At 40.9% G+C, this 23,039-nt stretch overlaps 1 protein-coding gene across 1 annotated transcript in view; it reads right to left on the bottom strand.

Moving 5' to 3' along the window:
• PHF21B (PHD finger protein 21B) overlaps positions 1 to 23,039 on the bottom strand; it is a 164,294-nt gene that overhangs the window by 7,187 nt on the left and 134,068 nt on the right. Inside the window, exons 7-12 of the mRNA XM_075344209.1 lie at positions 17,915 to 17,991; positions 15,258 to 15,309; positions 8,833 to 8,855; positions 5,897 to 6,055; positions 3,077 to 3,149; positions 2,659 to 2,762 (exon numbers count right to left, since the gene is read on the bottom strand). Of these exons, the coding sequence (XP_075200324.1) occupies positions 2,659 to 2,762; positions 3,077 to 3,149; positions 5,897 to 6,055; positions 8,833 to 8,855; positions 15,258 to 15,309; positions 17,915 to 17,991 (488 nt within the window). The remainder of the gene's footprint in view (positions 1 to 2,658; positions 2,763 to 3,076; positions 3,150 to 5,896; positions 6,056 to 8,832; positions 8,856 to 15,257; positions 15,310 to 17,914; positions 17,992 to 23,039) is intronic.

Raw genomic sequence — 23,039 nt, 5'->3', positions numbered from 1 at the left:
AAAATTATATATATATATATATATATATATATATAATATATATATATATGTGTATATATATATATATATGTGTATATATATATATATATATGTATATATGTATATATATATATATATATATATATATATATACAGTTAAGTCCAGAAATATTTGGACAGTGACACAAGTTTTGTTATTTTAGCTGTTTACAAAAACATGTTCAGAAATACAATTATATATATAATATGGGCTGAAAGTGCACACTCCCAGCTGCAATATGAGAGTTTTCACATCCAAATCGGAGAAAGGGTTTAGGAATCATAGCTCTGTAATGCATAGCCTCCTCTTTTTCAAGAGACCAAAAGTAATTGGACAAGGGACTCTAAGGACTGCAATTAACTCTGAAGGCGTCTCCCTCGTTAACCTGTAATCAATGAAGTAGTTAAAAGGTCTGGGGTTGATTACAGGTGTGTGGTTTTGCATTTGGAAGCTGTTGCTGTGACCAGACAACATGCAGTCTAAGGAACTCTCAATTGAGGTGAAGCAGAACATCCTGAGGCTGAAAAAAAAGAAAAAATCCATCAGAGAGATAGCAGACATGCTTGGAGTAGCAAAATCAACAGTCGGGTACATTCTGAGAAAAAAGGAATTGACTGGTGAGCTTGGGAACTCAAAAAGACCTGGGCGTCCACGGATGACAACAGTGGTGGATGATCGCCGCATACTTTCTTTGGTGAAGAAGAACCTGTTCACAACATCAACTGAAGTCCAGAACACTCTCAGTGAAGTAGGTGTATCTGTCTCTAAGTCAACAGTAAAGAGAAGACTCCATGAAAGTAAATACAAAGGGTTCACATCTAGATGCAAACCATTCATCAATTCCAAAAATAGACAGGCCAGAGTTACATTTGCTGAAAAACACCTCATGAAGCCAGCTCAGTTCTGGAAAAGTATTCTATGGACAGATGAGACCAAGATCAACCTGTACCAGAATGATGGGAAGAAAAAGGTTTGGAGAAGAAAGGGAACGGCACATGATCCAAGGCACACCACATCCTCTGTAAAACATGGTGGAGGCAACGTGATGGCATGGGCATGCATGGCTTTCAATGGCACTGGGTCACTTGTGTTTATTGATGACATAACAGCAGACAAGAGTAGCCGGATGAATTCTGAAGTGTACCGGGACATACTTTCAGCCCAGATTCAGCCAAATGCCGCAAAGTTGATCGGACGGCGCTTCATAGTACAGATGGACAATGACCCCAAGCATACAGCCAAAGCTACCCAGGAGTTCATGAGTGCAAAAAAGTGGAACATTCTGCAATGGCCAAGTCAATCACCAGATCTTAACCCAATTGAGCATGCATTTCACTTGCTCAAATCCAGACTGAAGACGGAAAGACCCACAAACAAGCAAGACCTGAAGGCTGCGGCTGTAAAGGCCTGGCAAAGCATTAAGAAGGAGGAAACCCAGCGTTTGGTGATGTCCATGGGTTCCAGACTTAAGACAGTGATTGCCTCCAAAGGATTCGCAACAAAATATTGAAAATAAAAATATTTTGTTTGGGTTTGGTTTATTTGTCCAATTACTTTTGACCTCCTAAAATGTGGAGTGTTTGTAAAGAAATGTGACAATTCCTACAATTTCTATCAGATATTTTTGTTCAAACCTTCAAATTAAACGTTACAATCTGCACTTGAATTCTGTTGTAGAGGTTTCATTTCAAATCCAATGTGGTGGCATGCAGAGCCCAACTCGCCAAAATTGTGTCACTGTCCAAAGATTTCTGGACCTAACTGTATATATATATGCACTGTGTAATTAATAGCGCTATAAAAATGAATAAAATTATTATTATTATATATATATATATTCAAATATGTGTAAAATATATTTATATAATTATTTTTTTATATTTTTATATATTTTCTTTAGATTCATATATATATATATATGTATATATATATGTATATATATATATATATATATATATATATATATATATATATATATATATATACGGTATATATATTCTTATCTTTCTTCCTTGTTTCTTATGAACTATTTCCCTCTGCTATGAAAATAACATCATACACCCCAAACTATCCTATATTTTCTCTCTGTTAATAGTTTATTTTTATCACTTAACAAAGTGCAAGGTGAATGAACAAAAGAAAAATCTAAATCCCATCAATATTTGGTGTGACCTTCCCATTTACCTTCATCGAGTCTTCTAGTTACATTTGCACAAAGTCAGAGATTTTGTAGGATTATAGTCAGGTGTGGGAGTAACTAATTATACCAAGCAGGTGATGATGATGTTTATATTCATATTTTGGTTGAAAAACAGTTTTTGACTGAAACAGAAACAGCTGTGTGGGAGGCTTAGAACCATATGAGAGACATCCAAGCTCTGATACAAAGGTGAGGTTGTGGAAAACAGTTTCATGTCACAGGTCATATGCCATGGTAAGACTGTGCACAGCATTATAAGGTAGTTATAGTGCAACAGCCAGGTCTCTACCAGGCAAAGATAAGAGAGATGTTATGTATAACCTCTGTGGCTAATTAATAGGGGCCCTAAATGAGTGACATTCCTCTATTATTTACAAATTATCCAAACATGGAAATGGTCTTATCTTGATGAACAATATGCCTGTAGATGAGGACTGACCTTTATAGCGTTGTTCAGAAGTCTCTCTTGATCTTCGAGCTGTCTCTGTTCATGTTTTAGTTCATTGCCTTTCTTCAATAGTTTCCTCTTCTCCTCCTCTTTCACTGTAAAACAAGAAGCAAGAGTCAAGTGGGCGGGAAATTTGTATATATAGGGGTAATGGGCTCTCAAATATATGAGGTACACATTTTGTGCACTCCTTTAGGTCATTGTTGACCATATCTGTGGTTCCAACCTGTAGATCTGAACTTATTGCCAAAATATGATCCGAATAGTCTTTGCCTTGTAGTTTTGCTGAGAAGCCCCAGGTTTGAGACTACTGACTTAGTAAAATGTCATCGAATACAGACGATTGTGACAATATCCATCTCTGTTGGGTCCCCATTTTTTAATGTAGACATAATACAATGGTCCCCACCTGATTTATGTGTCACATAAGACTGAACAATAGCGAGGGACCCGCTCCATGGCACTGTTTCCTTCTTTAATACCTATGAGTAAATAAGAAATAAAAATAGGGTTTGGTTAGAAAATTAAACTTTTGGATTCAAAAAATTGGACTTAAAAATTAAAGGGGTTGTCTACTATTAGGACAACCCTGTCTGATTCCCCAAGGTAAAAAAAAAAAGGCCTCGCCTCCCATGCCGGCGCAGTTCCAGTGGTGTCGGGGGTCAAGTGACATTGTGACATCACACGAATCCTGTACCCAATCAATGCTGGCTTCTGTCTCCCCGCCTTCGGACAAACGAGTTAATCAACAGGAAGTGAGGGCTCACTTCCTGTTGATTGCTCCTGTGTCTGATGGTGAGGAGACAGAAGTCGGAGATAGCTGGACATGTGGCTCGAATTATGTCACAACGTCATGTGAGTTCTGGCACCACGACCCGGAAATGGTGGACCGGTACTGGCACAAAAGGTGAGTATAGGCTTTTTTTATTTTACCTGGGGGAAACATGGAATAGGAAGTGGATGTCCTAAAAGTAGACAACCCCTTAAGCTAAATAAAAAATATGGAAAAATTCTATTGTCAATTCCAGAGATGAGTGTTGGTGCTACAGGAGGAACCTCAAAGGATCAAAGAAGCTTCAAAAATGGCAAGCTCTGACCTAATGCCAAGACAGAAGAGTCAACTCATATATGCCAATGCAATCGGTTGGAAAAATTGTTTACCAAATGTTACCCCACATCAGTGACCAAGTAAGGATTTTTGTGTAGGTGAAACTCATCTCTTGTCTTTGAAGAGCAACCTCATTATTGAACCCTGGAAATGACAGTCAAGCAGTTCCCGAGGCACACAATGTCTCCCCAATCTTCATCAAAGAATAGCAAGTACTAATCTTTGTGTGAACTTTTGCATCGGAAGAGTCAAACAATGCCAAAATCTTCTCCATTTGAAGAGTTTTTGAGAAAATCACATAGAATATTTTTGGGCCATTTTATGTAGTTGTAAACTAGAGATGTTACGAGGGGCTGCTGATAAGTCTTTGGCTTTGTGATCTTTATTTGTTTCAATGGTAAAAAATGTTACATCACATGAAAACCTTATGTGTCTAATATAAGTTTTCAAAATTTTGTGTTTGTTGCTTATGGCAACAGTGTTCTACGCAAGCGGGAAAACAAAATGCCGGAGTCTAATGCGATATTCACAGCAACTGAGAGCAGAGGAGCGATAAAATTCTTGTTTCTGCAAGGAAAGTCCGCGAAGGATATTCCTGGTGATACGTCGCAGACATTGGGGATCAATGCCCTTCATATTCCACAGTTAAGAACTGGGTTACCTAATTTAAAGCGGGCCACTTCAGCACCAATGATGAGGAACGTCCTGGACGACCGAGAGTGGTTGTTGTTCTGGAGATCGTCGATACTGTGCAAAACCTCATTCTGGAGAATCCATGAATTTCAGCTAAAGCAATAGCAGACTTCATGGGGATTTTCCGTGAACGTATTTGCGTCATTATCCATGAACATTTGGACATGAGGAAGCTTCTGCAAAGTGGGTCCCCAAATGTTTGACAACAGATCAGAGAAGCATGCGAGTGACAACTTCCCGGTCCATTTGTCAGCGTTTCTGGACTGATAAGAACTTTCTGGATTGATGGTCACTATGGATGAGACCTGGATTTATTTGTATGAACCTGAAAACAAGGAACAGTCAAAAGAGGGGAGGCACAGTGGTTCTCCTCGTCCAAAGAAGTTCAAGGAGCAAAAATCAGTCACTAAGGTGATGGCATCTGTGTTCTGGGATAAGGAGGGCGTGCTGCTAATGGACTACCTTCAAAAGAGTTCCAAAATCAATGTAAATGTATATATATATATATATATATATATATATCCAAAGGAGAAAGAAAGTCGCACTCCAGATGATCACCATATCACTCCGTCTTTATTGCAGGGAAAACATGAAGGTACAAGCGGTGGGGAGGGTGAGACAAGCCATACAACGTCCGGCGTTGTATGGCTTGTCTCACCCTCCCCACCGCTTGTACCTTCATGTTTCCCCTGCAATAAAGACGGAGTGATATGGTGATCATCTGGAGTGCGACTTTCTTTCTCCTTTGGATTTATCTTGGTCTTCACCGCAAGTCTGCACCATGATCCCCTCCATAGCTCAGTAGGGCTCAAGTAGCTGAACGTGGTGTAGTAACACACGGAGTAGGTGGTGCACCGGGACTCTTACCTCTTTTATATATATATATATATATATATATATATATATATATATATATATATATGGTATTACTTTGAACTTTTTGACCAACTGAAGGTAGCTTTGAAGGCCGAAAGGCACGGCAGGCTGTCCATAGGAATCTTGCTCCTGCAAGAAAACGCCTCACACTGCACAAGCGACCACGGCAGAGCTGGGCTTCCAGCTGGTTGACCACCCACCTTATTCACTAGATCTAGCTCCCTTCGACTATCATCTGTTTCCAAACCTGAAGAAACACCTCGAGGGTACCAAATTTCCCACCATTTCTGATGCCATAACTGCTACGGATGCCTGGTTTGAGGCACAACTGATATCCTTCTTTTTGCTAGGCTTACAGAACTTGGAATACCGATGTAAGACGTTGACATCAGTGGAGAGTATGTGGAATAAATGTAGTTTCATCATCCTTTCTTGTTTCTTTCTGGGTAAAGCCAAAGACTTATCAGCAGCCCCTCGTATAGACAGGACAAAAAATAATTGGCGTAGCCAACATAGAAAACTTCATAGAAACTAATTTTGAGATCTTCTCACCTTCTGTTGGCACTTTGGACATATCCAGACTCCTTTGGGTGCTATTTTCACTGGTGAGACTAAGCAGTCTAAATGGTAAGCTCTTGGGCATGTTCCACACGGTTGTAAATCGTTGCCACGTTTGCACGCTGAGCAGTGTTCGTCATGAATGATTTCATCCTGAAAGAGAAAAACAAAACATTTTAGCATTGACCAGCAAATTTATGGTGGTGTCAGTCATTCAACGACCTTTCCATGAACAATCATGCTCAAGTTCCTTGGGCATCCATGTTTGGGCCCTAAAACGTTGGGAACAAAATGAGATTGTCCCAAAATTTTGAAGGCCCAGATACAAAGGGGCAACCAATGTGAACCCATATAAGACCTTTTTATCTACAGGTCCAATTTACAGTGGAAGGCAAGGCTATGGGAGTAAAATAAGGAGCATAAGTCCCTCCAAAAACCGAGAAGGAAGCCCATTTCATAGTATGCCCCTCCACAGTTGATCCTTTTTAGCTTGGCTAGGTGAGTTATGTTGCCCAATCCGCAACAACGTGCGAAATTGAGGGAAAATAAAAATGATCAAATTATGTAAAAGTTTTGAGAATGAGATTTTTTTTTTGCTTTGCGTGTGAAATGCTAATGAGTTTAAAACATTAGTTGTTGAGTTAATGCCAGATTATGTTTCACAAACCTGAACGTAAAAAATAAACTGATAACATGGAGAGAGAAAAAAAACTGAAAACACATACGGGCGCCCACACAAGTCAATGACCCCGTGAAATGAATTTATTACTATCTCGCATGCCAACAAAACAAGAAAATTCCCTGAATTCATAAAATTTCCATATGGATCTCAAATTTATAAGAGTAGCTTGGCAATATGGTGCTTGTATAAGATATTCCTTTTGATGATATTGAAAGGTTTGTAGTCTTCATGTTTCTTACCCTACCTTCCACCACATGGCTAGCCCGTCTGGGAAAACCCACAACTTTTTTAGCCTTGGAAGAAAACTTGGGTGGAAGTCATTTTTACACCTCAGACATATTAATAAGATGGGTCAAAGTACTGGTCTTGAGTGGCTTCTTGAATCGAGAAGGTCAAGCAATGTTAAGGACCTTCCTCATTTGGAGAGAGTCTACAATAATATTTCATCCTTCTCTGCATGATTTCTAAAGCTTAACATGGACAAAACGGGCTTCATTATCTTTCTTCCTCCTTTCTCAACTCCTCCAACAAGCCTATATATCAAAGTTGATGGCTGCTCACTCTCCCCAGTATCATACGCTTGTTGCCTCAGAGTAACCCTCGACTGTCTTCTATCCTTCAAGCCACATATCTAAGCCCTCGTCACCTCCTGCCGACTACAACAGAAAAAAATCCCGGATTCGTGCATTCCTTAACCAAGAATCAGCAAAATCACTAGTGCATGCCCTCATCATCTCCTGCCTCGATTACTGCAACCTCCTGCTCTCTGGCCTCCCTTCTAACATTCTTGCACCCCTCCAATCTATCCTAATCTCTACGGCACGATTAATCCACCTCTCCCCTCGCTATTCCTCAGCCTTGCCACTCTGCCAATCCCTTCAAAGGCTTCCCATTGCCCAAAGACCCTAATTCAAAACACTAACCATGACATACGAAGCCACCCGCAACCTGTCTCTTCCATACATCTGTGACCTAGTCTCCTGGTACCTAACTGTACACAACCTCTTATCTTCACAAGATCTACTTCTCTACTCCCCTCTTATCTCCTCTTCCCACAATCGCATACAAGAGTTCTCCCGTACCTCCCCATACTCTGGAACACTCTACCCCAGTATATCAGACTCTCACCTACCGTGGAAAGCTTCAAAAAGAACCTGAAGACCACCTCTTCTGACAAGCCTACAACCTACAATAACCTTCAGTCCAGAATACCACTACGCATCCAGCTCTGTCCCCATCCCCTGTAGACTGTGAGCTCTCGCGGGCAGGGTCCTCTCTCCTCCTGTAGACTGTGAGCCTTCGTGGGCAGGGTCCTCTCTCCTCCTGTAGACTGTAAGCCCTCGTGGGCAGGGTCCACTCTCCTCCTGTAGACTGTGAGCCCTTGTGGGCAGGGTCCTCTCTCCTCCTGTAGACTGTGAGCCCTCGTGGGCAGGGTCCTCTCTCCTCCTGTAGACTGTGAGCCCTCGTGGGCAGGGTCCTCTCTCCTCCTGTAGACTGTGAGCCCTCGTGGGCAGGGTCCTCTCTCCTCCTGTAGACTGTGAACCCTCATGGACAGGGTCCTCTCTCCTCCTGTAGACTGTGAACCCTCACAGGCAGGGTCCATTCTCCTCCTGTACCAGTCTGTTTTGTACTGTTAATGATTGTTGTACTTGTTTTTTATGTATACCCTTTTCATTTGTAAAGTGCCATGGAATAAATGGCGCTATAATAATAATAAATAATAATAATGTTTAAAGAAATTTTCAAGGATATTTTTGGGGTCATTTTATGGTACATTGGACACTTGGGGAAATATTGAAGCTTAAGATATTCTAGACAGGACAAAAGATAGGTAGCCAAGACAAATATTTCGTAATCCTTGCGTGGCCTTTTGGCTTGGACAATTTTGCTGGCCCTTCTCTTTTAGAATGGGCTTTGTCATAGCGCTTTTTGTGCAACCTATTCATGCTTTTTTTAACATTATCTAAAGCAGGACTTGAGAATATTTGGGTCATAACGTAAATTTAGGGGCTAAGACTAAATCAGCCATATTTTATTTATTCATTGGAGATATATTTTTGCTCCTAGTACATTACTCTGGTGGAGCAGAACTCAGGAGTGTTTCCTTGGGATCACTAATGTGAATCATTCCCCAGATTCCTTAGCTTTGAATTTGAACTTGAAATATACTTCCATGACAATAGGGCTACAGTTTCCATTGAGTTACATGATTTAATGTGGTGATGAAAGAAGTGCCATGCTGACATACCTTCCAATAGGAATCCGAAATTGCTAGCACATAAAGAAGGGCAGAAATAGGTTAGTGGACAAAATTATAATATAAATACAGTTAATTAGGGTTGGTGTGCACATACAAGTAAATCTAATAAGCATTAATCATGGTGGGATTAGTCTTGTATCTCTCCATGCCACATGGTTAATGGGTGCAAATGTAATATGGAAGTTGGACATTCCCAGAAGAAGCATGAGAAAAAGGCGAAACCTGGGAATGAGATTGTTAACCAGGGTACCACAGTCTATGCAACATGTCACTATTTTTATACGATGAGGGATTGCTAACTCTATATTAACTTTAATATAATTCCTCCTTATGGAAAATCTATTAGATCTGATCTTTTTAAGTTGGTAGCCAGTTTTGAGCCGAAAGATGAAGACGGACTCCTTGTTACCGTAAGGGCAGGTATGGCTGGAAATACAACTGGACCAAGTTGTGGGCATTTAGTTCTTTTACACTTCACTGTCATCTAATTTTTGGTTTTAGTGCAGCATGGTTTACCCTTTCCTAATAGGGAGAGGGGGTCCTTATGATGTCTACGATATTGAGTAAAGTGCTAAGGTTTATGTTTATGAGACAGCGTGGTCAATGGCTATGGCAGGACACATAATAATAATAATTAATAATAATAATAATTTTATTCATTTATATAGCGCTATTAATTCCATAGCACTTTACATACATTGGCAACACTGTCCCCATTGGGGCTCACAATCTAGAGTCCCTATCTGTATGTCTTTGGAGTGTGGGAGGAAACCGGAGTACCCGGAGGAAACCCACGCAAACACGGGGAGAGCATACAAACTCCTTGCAGATAGTGTCCTTGGTGGGATTTGAACCCAGGACCCCAGCGCTGCAAGACTGCAGTGCTAACCACTGAGCCACCGTGCCGCCCCGCATAGACGCATACATGTACAGATCACAATCACAGATCACAATGCTCGTATGTCATGTCATCTCATGCTTCGAATAAACCATCTCATAAATGCCCTTCAGTCTAGTAGTTTGGGTCAAGAGACCCATGGTCGATTCGGGCATTGTGGTCTCCACTGTAATTTTCGGCACATTATGCACTACTGAGGACCTTTCCGCTGAGTAATGCCGTAGAGGACTCTACAAGGTCATCCCTCCGATCACACGAGGTGTTGACTTTCCATGACATTCAACTGCTAATATAAATTACCTGAAAATATCCTCTTTTCTGATTAGCAACTAATCAATTTGCTCACGACAACAGCTCGAGGCGCATTAATCATAGATCTCAGCCCTAAGATGAGGCTTCTAATAACTCAGGGATATTAGTTAATAAAACCCAATAGAGTGTTTTACGTTCGCTAGAAAAATTGTTATGAAAGCTGTCATCTAAACGGTGAGATGATGGAGGATCTACAAGGTGCTCATAGACCATGAATGGTCTTGATTAATCCATAGAATCCATATTTGTTCAGAAAAACATCCCAACGATGTCCAAACAAATCAAAATCATTCATCAGGATGCTTTGGAGGGATGGTAAATATTTAGTAAGATTGAGGAAAAAAAAGATTTCTTCTGATCTGGTTCGGCATCTAGGGCAACCAGACTGTCCAGTCCTCTAGGGCAGCTGGACAAGGGCAGTCTTCACTTCTGTTGGTTGACATCTTTGGCTCAGTATTCTGGGGCACATCTGGTGGTTACTAGACCCTACATTTATGACATTGCAGTCATGGCTTCTCAAGATTTAATATGGCAGAAACGTTCCAGGATACTGGAACTAAAAGTGAGGGTTCCCAAGGAGGACTGGCAAACCAGGTCAGCGAGAACCTTTTTCCTCAACTCTGTTAGAGTTGCTTCCTTGAAGAGGTTCTCTACTTTTGACAACCCCTTTTTTGCTCGACCAATCCCCACCCTGAGGTTAACCTCATCACATGTAACTTGTGATCAAACCCAACAGTGAATTTGCCTCGGGCTACAATGAAGGGATATACTAGCTGGTACTATATCAGCAAGGCCTACCTATAGGGAGAGCAAAAGGGGCCCTGAGCTCTACATGTTCCACAGGCTTTTACTACTATCATTTTGGGAATATACGATGGTCTTATTTGGGCACCACATGGTACTTTTATCTGGGCACATTATGGTACTTTGTGAAAGATATTTATACTATTTGTAATATATTGTCATGTAATGGTAGTGAACAACTGCTGTCATATTCCTACGGCTGAAGACACCAACTTGTAACGTGAACAATGTCCTGTGTCTTTTGCTAATATTGTGTGGATTAAAATGTACTGTAATGTGTTCCTGTATAGTGTGATGTAAGGTATAGTGTATTGTAAGTATTGTATGTAGTAATGTGTTGCATAGCACCTGTTTAAGAAGTTGCTGGACTGTAGGATCAGTAATAGTTAAGTGTTAGGACTAGCCCACCATGGGAGGGTTCACATGAAAGGGAAAATGACAGTTCATTCTGGAGGAGTCAGTGAAGACCTAGTGAGGGAAAGTGGCGTATGTATAGTCAGTCAGTCATGAAAGTCACATACAATGGGTGGTTTGTGGCAACAAAGGAGAAGGAGAGGAGATGGAAGGCAAGATAGAGTGAACCTCGAGTGTTGATGGAGACACGAAGTATAAACAGCATTGAAATGAGAGATCCATCCTGGAACGGAGTGGCTCCAGACAATAGGAGCCGGAGGACAGGACTCTAGTGGCCAGGTCCATTAACTGTCAAAGTACCGGGTTAATCTTCACTGGCATGTGAATGTAGAGTCGACTACCTGAGTAGTTTCCCTCTAAGCTTCTGGGAGTGCATAGTTCTACTATGGTCATGATGAGACCCTAAAGAAGACTGGACATGGGCCTGCTGGAATGGAAGGTGACTGTCACGGTGTGTGCTATTGTCGCGGGCGGGGAGGACGCCGCCGCTGCTGCGCTCTCGCTAACGCTCGGGTCCGGCGCTGGTGCGGCTGCTCGGTGTCTCGAGTGGTGGGCCGGATCCGGGGACTCGAGCGGCGCTCCTTGCCCGTCAGTGAAAGGGGTGGTTAGTTTGGGGGATTTAGTCCGTGACACCACCCACGGGTCGTGGTGAAGATGGGCACCACCGCTGCTGGTGACGGGGATCCCGGGAGCAGCTGGGATGTTGTTTTCCCCCTCCGTGGGTAGGGGTCGGTGGTCTTGGGACCCGGTGTTGATACGGGGAGGCTGGATGGCTAGGGTGCAGAGTTGCATGGGCAGCGCGGCGCGGTGCCGGATAGCACTGGTGTACTCACTCAGGCAGTCAATGACAGAGTCTCTGGTAAACCAAACGGCTGGATGGACGGGTCCCGCAGCCGGCTGCAGTGTCTCTCCCCAGACAGGTGATGGCGGCTGTCTTTCCCTGTACCTTGATGTACTTGATTGACTACTATGGATCCCCAACGGTAGTCCGCTCCTCGGTGGATGGATGCCGGAGGAGCCCGTTTGCCCGCAGGCGCTGGCCCTTGGGTCTCTAGCCTTAGGCGGTAGCTGTATACCCTCACGGTGTGGGCGGTTGCCTTCTATCGGGTCTTTGGTTGTTAGGAAACCCCTGGGGTTCCGGTCACATTCGGATTTGACTATTGTCGGCGGCTCCAAGCCTGGTCGGGGTCCGATGGCCCTGCCTGTGTGTGCTGGCTTCACTTCGCTCCCCGGTCGGTACCGGTGGGCCAACGCCCGACCGCAGTCCTATGGTTCCGCGTTTCTTCACCACTCCTGCAGACGGCCACCACCGTCTGCCAACCTTGCTGTCAGTGCCTGGGCCACAATCCCAGACACTCAAGGGCTCGCTCCTCTCACTTCAAACTCCAAACTCTATCTGTCACTTTTCCCGCCTCCAGGCCTGTGAACTCCTCGGTGGGTGGGGCCAACCGCTTGGCACCGCCCCACCTGGTGTGGACATCAGACACTGGAGGGAGGCAACAAGGGTTTTTGTTTGGCTGGTGTCCCTGTCTGATGGGGGTGGGGGTGTTTGTGTGTTATCTGTGACGACCTGGCTAGTCCAGGGCGCCACACTATAACACTGGAGTGGATTGCACTGGAACTCACAGGACTAGTTAGATCTGAAGCAACCCGGTGTCCTGGGACATCTGGAATCACACCCTAGCCAATGACTAATGCTCCATGCCACTCTACACTTGGCATAATCTGATGCCTTGCCGTCAGAAGATCTGAGCAAGGCAGCAAAGACATAGGCTACGTTGAAGATGGCGACCATGGTGAGATTGAAAATGGTGCAATCTGGGCAGCCCTCAAGAAGCTACGCCCATCAACACAAGTGCCACACCTGGAGATGCCAGCCCATGACGACAAGTATCTGCCCACATCAAACAAAGTGGAAAAAGAAGGTCTGCCCGTTGGAAATTGACAGCATGAAATGGGCAGAGACCTGGAAGAAATGGGAGGGCTAGCTGTAAGAGTCCCCACCTTGTCTGAGGCAGAGATGAACAATTGGCCTGTGAGAGGTGAGCCAGTTGGACCGTGCCATTTTGTGAGAAGTTGGAGCAGATGGAGAGAGCAATGACTTCAGTCTGCTAGCTCCTGAGTTGGTCCAACTCCGTAGAGAAGAAAAGTACAGTGGAATTAGCCAAGAGGATGCAAAGCTCGGGAGTGCTTGTCAGAGAGGGATACTTGGTTCCATGCAGCCCACATTTGAGTAGGAAGCCAAGGTCTACGCTTACGATTGTTTTTTGGCCTGCAGACGAGCTGAGCATCGTAAAGCTGTATAGGCTCTGTTATTGGGGAATCCTACGCCAACATGGCCAAGAGCCCAGATCCCTGAAAGAAAGCCAGAGACAAGACATGGAGCAGAGGACATCAGCAATAGGAACACCATGGCTGCTGGCTGAACAGAGCTATAGCTGATGCAGGGACGGGCTAGGAGGCACCTTCAGTTTCTTGGGGGACTGCTGTGGTCCAGGTGGCTTCAAAACTCATGGCCTTTGTCTGGGGGTTGAGCCTATCACCAGTACCAGAGCTCTCAGATACACAGGATTCTTGTGATACTGATGGCGTTTCTGGGCTGGAATAGTTTCTGAGCCCCTAAATATAGAGTAACCAGACAGTTTCGGGACTTGCTGTTGTTGGCCATACAAGGCCGAAGTTGAAGCGTGACGCCCTCCCTATCTTTAGTTTGAATGGCCAAGGACGAGCATTGTAAAAAAAAAAGATGAATGTAAAGGTGGTGGACAATTTCTGTTGCATTCATAGCCCTGAAGACACCAATCGCATTATTGTCTTGTAATATGAATAATGTCCTGTGCCTTTTGTAAATATTCTGTCATGTAGATTGTAATGTGCGGTAATGTGTTCCTGAATAATGTAAGGTATAGTATTTAGCACGTATTGTATGTGGTAAAGTGTTGCATAGCACCTGTTTAAGAAGTTGTCGGACTGTGTGGTCAGTAACAGTTAAGTGTTGGGACTAGCCCACCTTGGGAGGGGTCAAACGAATGGCAAAGTGACGGTTCGTTTAGGAGGAGTCAGTGAAGACCTATTGAGCGAAAGTGACAGATGTAAAGTAAGTTGGTTGTGAAGGTTGCATACAGTGGGTGGTTTGGGGCAACAAAAGAGGAGAGGAGATAAAAGGCGAGATAGCATGAACCTCGAGTGTTGACAGGCACACAGAGTGTGAACAGCATTGAAACAAGAGACCGTTCCTGAAATGGAGTGGCCCCACACAACAGGAGCCAGAGGACAGGATTCTAGTGGCCAGATCCCTTAACCGTCAAGATATCAGGTTAATCGTAACTACCATGTGAACGTAGAGTTGACTACCCAATTGGTTTCCCTCTAAGCACTCAGGAGTACAAAGCTCTACTCCGGTCACAATGGGACACCTAAGGAGACTGGACGTGGAACTGGTGGAAGGGAAGGTGACTGTCACAGTGTGTGCTTTAACGCTGCATTGGGTTGTACTCCCAGGACCGGTTAGATCTGAAGCAACCCAATTGGAACTTAAACTGTGTCTGATAATGCTGTGCAATGTGCTGGAAGATATATGCCCGCTATCTGGTGCGTGAAGTTATGACAGAGAATTAACCATTCAGTAAAGAGTTGTTGTTTAAAGTAAACTGTTGGTCTCCTTGTGAGTGTGAGTCGTCATTCGATCCTGACCAGCCATTGTCAATGGCAGTATGTGGCCTACAGAGGTTCCCAGTCTGCAAGGTGCAAGTGCACACACCCAGCTAGGACCAGGCATTTCATGTAGCGTCAAAGAGTGTCCGAAGTCAATCCCTCGCTCTCGACTACTACCCCTCACCACTCTACAATCAAGGCATACTCAGTGTATGGTCCTTTTTATTTTTAGCCTCCGATACATGACCTGCAAAGAAGCAACATCTAGAAATATGGGGACGCCAACTGCACACAGTTATTAGCTGGACATATATAGCAGGCGGCAACTTACCTTTCCCTGATAAGAACGGGTTACTCAAATAGTTTGAAGCAAGGCGTTTCCGCTGAAGACACAATAAGAACGCCATGAGACACAGAGACAAAGACATCTGGCATTTCACTCAATAACTAATTCTGACAATATACTATATATTCTTAATCCTTTTAAAGTACACAATAGAAAAAAAAATCATAACAAAGCAAAAAAAAACCTAAAAACATAATTTTAAAGTATAGCCTATCCCTTAATCATGTTTCCATTTATAGCACTCATTTTTTCAGAAAAGAGGTAAAAATAAAACTTATAAAAAAAATGCATTGAAAAATTCCTTTAAAGTCCATGAGAACATTTTTATTTTAGGTCTTATTCACAATTTGAACAATTTGGCCATTTTCACTTATGGGGTGTACTCACTTTTCTTGCCAGTGGTCTAGACATTAATGGCTGGGTGTTGAGTTATTTAGAGGACACCAAATTTACCCTGTTATATAAGCTGCACACTGACACTGTACATTGTATCACAGGATCATATCTATATATTGTGTGTGTGTGTATATATATATATTATTTTTTTTTTACTTTATATATATACACACACACACACATATATATATTGCCTATACAGTCTCTATTTATTAGTCTTATTTTTTTATAATCTTTACAAAGTATAACAAACAAAATTTCTGGGGTTTTTATACAGTATTTAAAAAAAAATTAAAATGAGTTAGATGGATTCATATTATTTTTTTAATTAACTAAAAAAAAAAACTATTTAATAGGAAACGTTGGCTAATTTCCATTTCCTCGGTATCGTCTCCAGACCCCTCAGTCTATATTGGAGCTGATTCTATAGCTCCGGAATATACGGATATGATCTCCATTTCCTTGGTATCGTCTTCAGATCCCTTGGTCTATATTGGGGCTGATTCTATATCTCCAGAATATAAGGGGATGATCTCCATTTTCTCGGTATCGTCTCCGGACCCCTCAGTCTATATTGGAGCTGATTCTATAGCTCCGGAATATACGGATATGATCTCCATTTCCTCGGTATCGTCTTCAGATCCCTCGGTCTATATTGGGGCTGATTCTATATCTCCGGAATATAAGATGATCTCCATTTCCTCGGTATCGTCTCCAGACCCCTCAGTCTATATTGGAGCTGATTCTATAGCTACGGAATATAAGGAGATGATCTCCATTTCCTTGGTGTCGTCTTCAGATCCCTCGGTCTATATTGGGGCTGATTCTATATCTCCGGAATATAACGAGATGATCTCCATTTCCTCAGTATCGTCTCCAGACCCCTTGGTCTATATGGAGCTGATTCCATATCTCCAGAATATAAGGGGATGATCTCCATTTTCTCGGTATCGTCTCCGAACCCCTCGGTCTATATTGGAGTTGATTCTATGTCTCCAGAATATAAGGGGATGATCTCCATTTCCTCGGTATAGTCTCCAGACCCCTTGGTCTATATTGGAGCTGATTCTATATCTCTGGAATATAAGGGGATGATCTCCATTTCCTCGGTATCGTCTCCAGACCCCTTGGTCTGTATTGGAGCTGATTCTATATCTCTGGAATATAAGGAGATGATGACCGTTTCCTCGGTATCGTCTCCAGACCCCTTGGTCTATATTGGAGCTGATTCTATATCTCCGGAATATAAGGAGATGATCTCCATTTCCTCGGTATAGTCTCCAGACCCCTTGGTCTATATTGGAGCTGATTCTATATCTCTGGAATATAAGGAGATGATGACCGTTTCCTCGGTATAGTCTCCAGACCCCTTGGTCTATATTGGAGCTGATTCTATATCTCTGGAATATAAGGAGATGATCTCCATTTCCTCGGTATAGTCTCCAGACCCCTTGGTCTATATTGGAGCTGATTCTATATCTCTGGAATATAAGGGGATGATCTCCATTTCCTCGGTATCGTCTCCAGACCCCTTGGTCTGTATTGGAGCTGATTCTATATCTCTGGAATATAAGGAGATGATGACCGTTTCCTCGGTATCGTCTCCAGACCCCTTGGTCTGTATTGGAGCTGATTCTATATCTCTGGAATATAAGGAGATGATCTCCATTTCCTCGGTATAGTCTCCAGACCCCTTGGTCTATATTGGAGCTGATTCTATATCTCTGGAATATAAGGGGATGATCTCCATTTCCTCGGTATCGTCTCCGGACCCCTCGGTCGCTGTCGGCTCAGCACTTCTCGCTGCTTACTCATCAATGATTTTATGTTTTTTCGCGCGCACAAGTTTTGATCCTCAATCTCTTCTGATAGAAATGTTCAATCTGATTATTCAGCGTTTCTGGGGGGTAAAATTGCTGCGTGCGGTAATCCTTCTGGTACGGAATATAAACTACGCTGAACATTATACATCATCGCTGACTGTCACAAAACACAAAGCAATTACATTGGCTTCCATTCATTTGCCAATTTATTTTCCAAATGTCAAAAGTCTGTGTCCCCCTCCCCCGTTTTCCCTTTTGCTCGGGGCTCTGAATATGCATGAGCGGATCATACAATCCATTTCCTCCCCACCCCCCACTACCGGCCGAGGATTGTACTGAATTCATTTCTTATTTTCACCCCCGACTTATGTGAACTGGGACGCGTAAAGTTTTTATTATTGCGATGGTAGAGGTCGGCCGTACCTCTGGTTCCAGGAGGCCGCTGTAGGCCGGATTGGCCGTACTTCTCCTTTTCCTCTCGTGACGTTTGCTTTGGATCTCTGTAACCGTGGAAACACATTTACATTAGTATTCCCTATAAGAAGTCAAGGGCAGGGATAGATGTTACACTTCTTGGTAATAAATGCGATGCTTTGAAGGAAAACTAAGTTGAAGTGGAGTGAAAATGCGGCTGGATCGGGTCAGCGTCAAATTGAGAACAGTAGAAGAGGCCGATGTAGAGACAAACAAGCCTATAATAGCCACAAGCAAGGAGAAAATACAACAAAAACATCAATAGAAAAAGAAAGTAAATAAAAATACAACAAAAATATAAATAGAAAAAGCAAGCAAATTCATATAACAAAAACATGAATGAAAAAGAAAGCAAACAAAAAATACAATTAAAACATAAATAAAAAAAAAGCAAACATAAATAGAAAAAGAAAGCAAATAAAAAATACAACAAAAACATGAATAAAAAAACAAACAAAAAATAAAAACATAAATAGAAAAAAGCAAATAAAAATATACAACAAAAACATGAATAAAAAAGGAAACATAAATAGAAAAAGAAAGAAAATAGAAAATACAACAAAAATATAAATAGAAAAAGAAAGCAAATAAAAAATACAACAAAAACATGAATAAAAAAGAAAGCAAACAAAAAATACAATTAAAACATAAATAAAAAAAAGCAAACATAAATAGAAAAAGAAAGCAAATAAAAAATACAACAAAAACATGAATAAAAAAAAACAAAAAATACAATAAAAACATAAATAGAAAAAAAGCAAATAAAAATATACAACAAAAACATGAATAAAAAAGGAAACATAAATAGAAAAAGAAAGAAAATAGAAAATACAACATAAACATAAATAGAAAAAGAAAGCAAATAAAAAAATACAACAAAAACATGAATAAAAAAGAAAGCAAACAAAAAATACAATTAAAACATAAATAAAAAAGCAAACATAAAAAGAAAAAGAAAGCAAATAAAAAATACAACAAACACATGAATTAAAAAAACAAACAAAAAAATACAATAAAAACATTAATAGAAAAAGAGCAAATATAAATATACAACAAAAACATGAATAAAAAAGGAAACATAAATAGAAAAAGAAAGTAAATAGAAAATACAACAAAAACATAAATAGAAAAAGAAAGCAAAAAAAAACAACAAAAACATGAATAAAAAAGAAAGTAAACAAAAAATACAATAAAAACATAAATAAAAAAAGCAAACATAAATAGAAAAATAAAGCAAATAAAAAATAAAACAAATACATGAATAAAAAAACAAACAATAAAAACATTAATAGAAAAAAAGCAAATATAAATATACAACAAAAACATGAATTAAAAAGAAAGTAAACAAAAAATACAATAAAAATATAAATAAAAAAAGCAAACATAAATAGAAAAATAAAGCAAATAAAAAATAAAACAAACACATGAATAAAAAACAAACAAAATACAATAAAAACATAAATAGAAAAAAATAAGCAAATAAAAAATACAACAAAAACATGAATAATAAAGGAAACAAAAAATACAACAAAAATATGAGTAATAAAGCAAACAAAAAACGAATATAAACATACATAGAAAGAGAAAGCAAATAAAAAATACAACAAAATATAAATAAAAAAACAAACAAGAAATACAACAAAAATGTAAATAGAAAAAGAAAGCAATAAAAATATAACAAAAATATGAATGAAAAAGCAAACAAAAAATACAATTGAAGCATAAATAGAAAGAGAAAGCAAACAAAAAATACAACAAAAACATAAATGAAAAAGTAAACAAAAAAATACAATAGAAACATAAATAGAAACAGAAAGCAAACAAAAAAAACCCCCAAAACATACGTAAATAGAACACTAAAGCAAATAAGAAAATACAATAAAAGCATAAGTAAAGCAAAAGGAAGCAAATAAAAAGTTGAACATAACCCTCCCCACAAAAAACAATAATAATTATAAGTAAAAAGGTAAAAAGGAACAAAACCTAAATTCAATAAAAATATAAAAAAAAGTAAATTCAAAATACAATAAAAGCAAAAATAAAAAAGGAAGCAAATAATAAAATGCAAAAAAATAAAAAACTAATAAAAAATGCAGTGGAAGCATAAGTAACATGGAGCAAAAAAAAGAAATTTAGTAAAAACATGAAAAAGAAGCAAGTATAAAATACATAAAAGAGTAAATAAATGAAGAATAGTAAAAATAAATGCAAAAAAGATTAAAAATACAATATAAACAAGTAAAAAGGAGCAAAAAATAAATTCAATAAAAACATAAAAAAGAAGATAGTACAAAATGCATAATACAAAATAGTATATAATACAATACAAAGTACAAAAGCATGAATAAAAAAAGAAGCAAATAAAAAGTACAATAAAAAGTGACTAAAAATGTGGCAAAACCAAAATTCAATAACAATAGTTAAAAAAATAAGTAAACAAAAAGAACAATAAAACTATAGGTAAAATTAAAAAAAAATGGTCTATTAATATAGTAGGTCTTTTCTCTGGATGTATACACAGACTATGCTGCTCCTGCAACTTCAGCAGGTTATTGGGAAACAGAGTCACAGTGACCTATGGTCCTCATGTCATGTAGTGCGGACAGACGTTATAAGGCAGTATAAGGTATTCCTGTGAGCTGGTATTATAGGGAGGAACTACAGGACATACTACTGTCCGGGGCGCTAGAAAATAAGGTGACTTTCCGGTAAATTTTCAGTTGTCACACTCCATAACCCTCCACAGTTACCAGCACTGCTGTTGGCAATTGAGTGACTTTTTGTACCACTCTTGGTCTTTCTCCAATTTTTGACCGTTTCCCAAAAAATTGAGATATACCCAACACATTTGCATGCGCATAAGTCAGCACATGGATTCCCTTCAACTCTGTATTACAGACCTAGGTACCATATGGGATCGATGGCGCGATGTGAAGATGTAATGGAATGGGTTGAGTTCCTATTACCACCTGACACAAAGATTTTAAATTGAGTTGTCAGGTCTGGCCTAAACATAAGAAATGTGTCCAGAGCAGTTGTCACTTCCCTTCCCCCACTCCTTACAGCAACTCTGGTATGATCCAGTAGATGGCGACAAAGAGTAGAATGCTCCTTCTTCCCCCATCATCGTGTACCATGCGCCTTCTTATGTGACAGAAAGGCCTTGGGGTCCCCTCCTCATAGCTCAGGTGTGACTGCGATTTATGGACCCCCTATAGCTACGCCCCTGTCCGTAAGTAATCAGTGTGATGAAGCCTCATGATTTCATGGCAAATGAAAAAAAAAAGTCGACCCCTCAGCAAAAATTTCTAAATGAGCAAATGCATCAAACCTGTAAGGAATGCGGGAAGGGATTGATATATGCGTATACATTATGCTAATGAAATGGAGCGTGGTAAAGAGTGTATTATAGCCCGGGATTGTGGGCCGTAGCTGCCGTATTAGGAGAACATAGTGGTAAAAAGCCTCTAATGGAAATGGTGGATAATTTTTATTACTACGGGAAGGCAGATGTCACTCTGCAGCTGCTGCTGGAGGAAGGCGCGGGGAGTTAATACCATTTATTGCAGATTAACGCGTTTCGCATTTTTTTTTTTTCGTGTTTTCTTTTTGGTTTGAAGAGTAACGTTCATTAAAGGTGTGTAAAGTTGTCATTAATGGCTCCCCAGGTAATGATCCAAACAGTCTCTCGCTCTGTCTACAGCAGATGGGGAAAAGCATTAGCCATTTACAGGTATCTTCCGCGTCCTCGATGACTTTTCTCGTGTGTCTAGATATTCAGCGATACGTTCAGGATTGGATTTACATCTCAGGACAGCTTTTCTGATTTCTTAGACTCTGACCATCATATAGGCCATACCTTCCACATGTAGCAGCAAGGGGGCGCTACATCTGTTGAAAAATAGCCCATCATGGTGAAAAATAAAGACTATCATACTTACCAAACTGTTCCATCTTCTCCCAATGCTGCCCGGATTCTCCACTGCTTTTCTATGCTTCCCCTTCCTGCCTCATCAACATGTGACTGCTGCAGACAATCACTGGCCACAGCGATAATGCATTTGTCACATGTGTCTACATCAGGAATAGGATGTACAAAGCCAGCCTCTTTACATATTGTTACTGTCTTACAGACATGTTACCGCTGCAATCAATCACTGGGCACCATTGCGGCCAGTGATTTACTGCAGCCTGTAACGCTCAAAGCCAATGTAGGAGCAGCAAGCGGGGAACCCGGACTTACACTTTAGTGGGGGGATTTAGCTAAGCACCCACTGCACCCACTGCAATGCAGACACCAGGTACCACTCCCAGGGCAGTGACCCCCAGGACAGGTGACGTACTCAGGTACAGGCAGGATGACTGAGGCATGCTGGTCAGGCGGGTATGGATAGGTATGGTGAGCATAGCAGGTATAGACAGGTATGGGAAGGCAGACTCAGATATAGGTAATGGACACAGAGTTAACAGCACCTGAGAACTAGCTAGACAGAAAAGACACTGACTAACTGAAGGTGTTGCGCAGGCACCTTCCCTAATGGAAGGGTGCCTTAAATACATAGGCTGAGAGGCATTTCCTTGAAATTGTGTGCCAGCTCTTTAAGAGGAGGACTGGTGAGCGCATGTCTTAGGTGCACTGCCAGGAACCCTGTGCGGCATGTACAGGACCATGGAGGGGAGGAAGGCAGGAGACCACATGGAATGCCGCACGGCGGCAGGGGAGATCAGGACCTAGCCGGGGCGGTGAGTAAGTCAGAATCCCTGCAGGGACACCGGCGTTACACAGCCATCACATGGAAGAGGAAAAAGAAAAAATGGTTGAGGACTTGACAAGCCCTGGAAGATGAGTGGCAAAGAATTGGTAAGTTGAGAATTTTTTTGTTTTTTTTTATACTATACTAGTCGTTTTTTTCATTTTTATTATTTTTTTAATAAAACAATTCAAATGTGGACAATCCCTTTAACTCCTTTAATATTTCTTGGTTTAAGCTGGGTCAGAAAGGGGTGGGGTTCACATAAAACCTACCCACAAAAGTGAGGTCTCAACTGGAGTTGGAAGTGGCCCTTGTCGGAA

Source organism: Anomaloglossus baeobatrachus, chromosome 4 (assembly GCF_048569485.1).
Source record: "Anomaloglossus baeobatrachus isolate aAnoBae1 chromosome 4, aAnoBae1.hap1, whole genome shotgun sequence".
Taxonomy (NCBI): Eukaryota; Metazoa; Chordata; class Amphibia; order Anura; family Aromobatidae; genus Anomaloglossus; species Anomaloglossus baeobatrachus.
This window is presented reverse-complemented; position numbering and strand designations above follow the sequence as displayed.